At 22.9% G+C, this 7,038-nt stretch overlaps 1 protein-coding gene across 1 annotated transcript in view; it reads left to right on the plus strand.

The window, feature by feature from the left end:
* LOC117179877 (excitatory amino acid transporter 3-like) overlaps positions 1 to 6,028 on the plus strand; it is a 47,630-nt gene extending 41,602 nt beyond the window's left edge. The window contains exon 10 of the mRNA XM_033372050.1: positions 5,704 to 6,028. Within this exon, the coding sequence (XP_033227941.1) occupies positions 5,704 to 5,851 (148 nt within the window). The 3' untranslated portion in view covers positions 5,852 to 6,028. The remainder of the gene's footprint in view (positions 1 to 5,703) is intronic.
* The last annotated feature ends 1,010 nt before the right edge of the window (positions 6,029 to 7,038 follow it).

Consider the following 7,038-nt stretch of genomic DNA (forward strand, 5'->3'; position numbering starts at 1 on the left):
TTGAATTTTCAAGCAAGAAGATTAATTTTCTATTAAAAAGATGAATTTTTCTACCAAAAAGTTCATTTCATATCAAATTGTTGAATTTTATACAAAATTATTAAATTTTTAACAAAAATACTTAATTTCTCACCAAATAGTTCAATTTCCAAATAAATTTCTCCAAATTTCTACCAAATAGTTTAGTATTCTACCAATATAGTTGAATTTCCAACCAAAAAGATGAATTTTTCCACCAAAAATGTCAAAATTTCTACAAAATAGAAAATTTTTTAAACAAACAGTTGCATTTTTCTCAAAAGATGAATTTTCAACTAAAAAGTTAACTTTATATGAAATTGTTGAATTTTACACAAAATTATTGATTTGTTAACAAAAAAAAGTTAATTTCTCACCAAACCGCTAAGTTTCAACCAAGAAGAATAACTTTCTTCTAAAAAGACGAATTTTCAATTTAAAAAATTTAATTTTCCAAAAAAAAGATTGAATTTTCTTGGAAAAAAGTTCATTTTCTACCTGAACTTTGAAGCAAAAAGGTAGAAGAAAGGCTATATTCTAAACAAATAGTTAAATTTTCAAATAAATAGATGATTTTTAAACTAAATAATTGATTTTTCTATTAAAATAGTTCAACTTTCAATAAAAAATCTGAATTTTCTATAAAAAAGACATTTCTAGAAATCAAGAATTTTTAAACAAATCTTTGCATTTTTACCAAATAAGATGAATTTTTAAACTAAAAAACTAATTTTCATTCAAAAAAATGGATTGTTCAGCTGCAGCAATTTATTGATTTTTCTACAAAATAGATGAATTTCCAATTGGAAATTTAATTTTCTACCAAATAGTTACATTTTTAAATAAATAAATAAATTTTCAATTAAATAGTTCGATTTTCTGCCCAAATAGTTAATTTTCCAAGCAAAAAGATAAATTTTGAACCAAGAGCATTAACTTTCTTCCAAAAAGAAGCAATTTCAGCCACCAAAAGACGTGAATTTTTAAAGCAAATTGGAATTTTTAACCAAATTTTCTAAGAAAAAAGACGAATATTTAACAAAATACGTGAACTTTCTACCAAATAGTCAAATTTTTAACTAAATAGTTTAATATTTTACGAAAATTGACCAAAAATTTCACAAACTGTTGTATTTGTACCAAAAAATGATATTATTACAAAGAAAGATGAATTTATACACCAAAAAGTTAATTTTTAACAAAAACTATTAATTTTATTAAAAAAATATTAAATTTATACCAAAAAGTATTAATTTTCTACCAAAAAATACGAAATTTCAGTTAGTTACAAGAATTTTCAAAAACACTTATATTTTTACGTAAGAGATGACATTTTTTCCAATAGAGATGAATTTTTAAACCAAAAAATTCACTTTCAACCAAACTGTTAAATTTTCTACGAAAACAGACAAATATTTACCAAAATACAAGAACTTTCTACCAAATAAATTGTTGAATATTGAACCAAATAATTAAATATTCTACCAAAATAGATCAAATTTTAGCAAACAGTTGCATTTCTACACAAAAGAATGAAATTATTTCCAAAGGATATACATTTTTACACCAAAAAATTAATTTCCAACCATATTGTTGAATTTTCTACAAAAAATTTTAATTTTCAACCCCAAAGATTAATTTTCTACCAAAAAATACCAAATTTCAGCAAATCACAATAATTTTGAGATATACTTGTATTTTTACAAAAAAAAAAATAACAGTTTTACCAAAAGAGATGAATTTTTAAACCGAAAAGTTAAGTTTAAACCAAATTCTTGAATTTTCTTCGAAAAAACCGAAATATTCATACAAATATGAAATTTCTGCTATTTCTATCAAAAAATGAAATTACTATTAAAGGAGATGAGTTTTTAAACCAAAAAGTTCATTTTTACATCTAGAAGTTAATATTCAACCAAAAAGTTCACTCTCAACCAAATTGTTGAATTTTCTACAAAAAGTTTTATTTTCAACCAAAAATATTCATTTTCTACCAAAAAATATCTCATTTCAGAAAATCACAAGAATTTTCGAATACTTGTATTTTTATGAAAAAAGATGACATTTTTTTTTAATAGAGATGAATTTTTAAACCAAAAAGTTTTATTTTACACCAAGAAGTTTTCTACGACAAAAGATGCTTTTTAACAAAATAATTCAACTTTCTACCAAATAATTGAATTTTCAAACAAATATTTAAATTTTCAACCAAATAATTAAATATTCTACCAATATAGAGCAAATTTTAGCAAATGGCAAGAATTTCCAAACAAAAAGTTGCATTTCTACCAAAAAAATATCAAATTTCAGCAAATCACAATGAGTTTGAAACACACTTGTATTTTTACACAGAAAAAAGATGACATTTTTACCAAAAGAGATAATTTGTTAAACCAAAAAGTGCAGTTTAAACCAAACTGTTGAATTTTCTACAAAAAGTTTAATTTTCAACCAAAAAGATTAATTTTTTACAACAAAAATACCTAATATTAGTAAATCTAAAGAATTTTCAAACAAACGCTTCTATTTTTACGAAAAAGATGACATTTTTGTCAATAGAAATGAATTTGTAAATCAAAAAGTTCAGTTTCAATCAAATTATTTAATATTCTACCAAATTATTAAATTTCCTACGAGAAAAGATGAATTTTTAACAAAATAATTCAGCTTTCTACCAAATAATAAAGTTTTCAAACAAACAGTTAAATTTTCAACCAAAACGTTCACTTTCAACCAAATTGTTGAATTTTCTACAAAAAAGTTGAATTTTTAAACAAAATGATTATTTTTCTACCAAAAAATACTATATTTCAGAAAATCACAAGAATGTTCAAATTCATGTATTTTTACGAAAAAAGATGACAACTTTTTAATAGAGATGAATTTTCAAACCAAAAAGTTCACTTTCATCCAAGTTGTTGAATTTTCTGCGAAAAAGATGAATATTTAAAAAAAAATTAAACTTTCTACCAAATAATTAAATTTTCAAACAAATAGTTAAATTTTCAACCAAAGGATTAAATATTCTACCAATACAGAGCAAATTTCAGCAAATGACAAGAATTTCCAAACAAAAAATTGCATTTCTACCATAAAATAAAATTTTTAACAAAGAAGATAAATTTTTATACGAAAGAATTAATTTCCAACCAAATTGTTGAATTTTCTACAAAAAAATTAATTTTCAACTACAACGATTAATTTTCTACAAAAAAATAATACCGAATTTCAGCAAAACACAATAATTTTGAGACACACTTGTATTTTTATGAAAAAAAAAGATGACAAGCTTACCAAAAAAGGTGAATTTTCAATACAAAAAGTTAAGTTTAAACCAAATTGTTAAATTTTCTGCGAAAAAACCGATATTTAAACCAATACGTGAAATTTCTATTGAATCGTTAAATTTTTAAATAAATAATTTAATTATTAACCAAATAATTCAATATTTTATGAAAATAGACCAATTTTTAGTAAACTATCAAAAAATGTATATCAAAAAATGAAATTATTACCAAAGGAGATGAATGTTTACACCAAAAAGTTCATTTTTACACCAAGAAGTTAATTTTCAACCAAAAAGTTTTAAACCAAAAAGAATTTTCTACAAAAAAGATGAATATTTAACACAATAATTAAACTTTCTACAAAAGAATTTAATTTTCAACTACAAAGATTAATTTTCTACAAAAAAAATACCAAATTTCAGTAAAACACAATAATTTTGAGACACACTTGTATTTTCATAAAAAAAAATGACAGTTTTACCAAAAGAGATGAATTTTTAACCCAAAAAGTTCTGTTTAAACCAAGTTGTTGAATTTTCTACCAAATTACTGAATTTTCTGCGAAAAAAATGATATTTAAACCAATACGTGAAATTTCTATTGAATCGTTAAATTTTTAAATAAATAATTTAATTATTAACCAAATAATTCAATATTTTATGAAAATAGACCAATTTTTAGTAAACTATCAACAAATTTCTATCAAAAAATGAAATTATTACCAAAGGAGATGAATTTTTACACCAAAAAGTTCATTTTTACACCAAGAAGTTAATTTTAAACGAAAAAGTTCACTTTCAACCAAATTGTTGAATTTTCTCAAAAAAAGATGAATATCTAACACAATAATTAAACTTTCTACAAAAGAATTTAATTTTGAACTACAAAGATTAATTTTCTACAAAAAAAAAAAAACAAATTTCAGTAAAACACAATAATTTTGAGACACACTTGTATTTTCATAAAAAAATGACAGTTTTACCAAAAGAGATAAATTTTTAAACCAAAAAGTTCTGTTTAAACCAAGTTGTTGAATTTTCTACCAAATTATTGAATTTTCTGCGAAAAAAATGATATTTAAACCAATACGTGAAATTTCTATTGAATCGTTAAATTTTTAAATAATTTAATTATTAACCAAACAATTCAATATTTTATTAAAATAGACCAAGTTTTAGCAAACAGGTGCATTTCTATCAAAAAATGAAATTATTACCAAAGGAGATGAATTTTTACACCAAAAAGTTCATTTTTACACCAAGAAGTTAATTTTCAACCAAAAAGTTCACTTTTAACCAAATTGTTGAATTTTCTCCAAAAAAGATAAATATCTAACACAATAATTAAACTTTCTACAAAGGAATTTAATTTTCAACCACAAAGATTAATTTTCTACCAAAAAATATCAAATTTCAGTAAAATACAATAATTAAACTTTCTGCAAAAGAATTTAATTTTCAACACCGAGAAGTTAATTTTAAAAGAAAAAGTTCACTTTCAACCAAATTGTGGAATTTTCTCCAAAAAAGATAAATATCTGATACAATAATTAAACTTTCTACAAAAGAATTCAATTTTCAACTAAAAAGATTAATTTTCTACAAAAAAAATACCAAATTTCAGTAAAACACAATAATTTTGAGACACACTTGTATTTTCATAAAAAAAAATGACAGTTTTACCAAAAGAGATGAATTTTTAACCCAAAAAGTTTAGTTTAAAACAATTTGTTAAATTTTCTACCAAATTATTGAATTTTCTGCAAAAAAATGATATTTAAACCAATACGTGAAATTTCTATTGAATCGTTAAACTTTTAAATAAATAATTTAATTATTAACCAAATAATTCAATATCTTACAAAAATAAACCAAATTTTAGAAAACAGGTGCATTTCTATCAAAAAATGAAATTATTACCAAAGGAGATGAATTTTTACACCAAAAAGTTCATTTTTACACCAAAAAGTTAATTTTAAACCAAAAAGTTCACTTTCCACCAAATTATTGAATTTTCTCCAAAAAAGATAAATATCTAACACAATAATTAAACTTTCAACAAAAAAAAATTAATTTTCAACTACAAAGATAAATTTTCTACCAAAAAGTTCAGTTTAAACCAATTTGTAGAATTTTCTGCGAAAAAAACGATATTTAAACCCATCCGTGAAATTTCTATTGAATTGTTAAATTTTTAAATAAATAATTTAATTATTAACTAAATAATTCAATATTTTATCAAAATAGGAAAAAATTTCAGCAAACAGTTGCATCTCTAGCAAGAAATAAAATTACTTTCAAGGGAGATAAATTTTTACACAAAAAAGTTCATTTTTAACCAAATCGTTGATTTTTCTATAAAGTTGTAAATAAGAGAAAAATAAATATTGTATTTACAGGGATCGATTCCGGACGACTATCAATGTCGTATGCGATGCTTTGGGAGCTCTCATTATCGAAAAAATGAGTAAAGGAGACCTCAAGGATATAGTACCAAATGAAGACATTGACCTAGAACTTGCTCATATGAGAAAAGCCGAAGAATGAACTTCGTGGAAATAATTCCAAATTTTTTAATCTTTTCACCATGAGTATCTTTACCAAGAAACTGTTGCGCTACTTTTTCGACAATCATTTGCAGATTTCTTGCCAAGTTTCGAAACTTCATTTAGCAACAATTACTAAAAAGCTGCTTATTTTATTTAAAAAAAAAAAAAAAACATTGAATCTCGGATACGCTTTTTGAAAAGTGCAAAAAAATAAAATTGTAAAGTAGTAGCGCACTTGTGGGATCATTTTTTCCGCAGAAGGATGGAACAATGATTTGGAAAGTCTACTCTCTCGAGTACTTACTTGCTTATTTAAAAGTCATTACCATGAGATATTGAAGGTTAAATTTCTAGTTGAATTCTGCTTTGTTGCCAAAGATTGAATTTTTTTGACAACGATATCGACGAATTTAAACATTCAAATTGCAAAAAATACTCATCTACTGGCTTTTATTTATCTACGGTTTAACGCAGATTTTATTAGTCAAATATTTCCATTTTTCAATAATAAATAAATGAACAAAAAATTATAATTTGTGCATAGTACAATAATAATAATAATTAAGTTTTAGGCTTTAAACAATTATGATGCCATTTTAAGACTTTAATTTAGAAGGTATAAAGTACATAGTTCTGTAACATCCAGTTTTTTATATTTCATCTAGAATGTAAGCTCTAAGAAGTTTTGTATTATTTTAAGCCCGATTATTGTTCAAGTTTAATGAGTATAAAGAAAAATATGAGTGCAATAAATGCTTTTGAATTTATAATTGATTAGTTTTTTGCCAAAAAAAGACGGAATTTTAACATTTTCAACGAAATTGTTGAATTTTCTTGCAAATCGTTTGATTTTCTACAAAACAGCTCCATTTCCGATTAAAAAAAATGAATTCTTTAGAAAAAGATACGAAATTTCAATAAAAGACAAGAATTTCTCAACCAAAAGTTCCACTTTTTTCCAAAAAATATAAATTTTCAAGCCATAAAGGTCATTTTCAACCAAATTGTTGAATTTTCTACAAAACAGTTGAATTTTTTAACCAAAAAGTTTATTTTTTTATCAAAAAATGTAAATTTTTAAATAAATACTCGAATTTTCAACCAAAATACTTGAATTTTCAACAACAAAAATTAATTTTCCGACCAATAAAATTAATTTTCCACTAAAAAAGACGTAACGTAAAA

Source organism: Belonocnema kinseyi, chromosome 9 (genome assembly GCF_010883055.1).
Source record: "Belonocnema kinseyi isolate 2016_QV_RU_SX_M_011 chromosome 9, B_treatae_v1, whole genome shotgun sequence".
NCBI lineage: Eukaryota > Metazoa > Arthropoda > Insecta > Hymenoptera > Cynipidae > Belonocnema > Belonocnema kinseyi.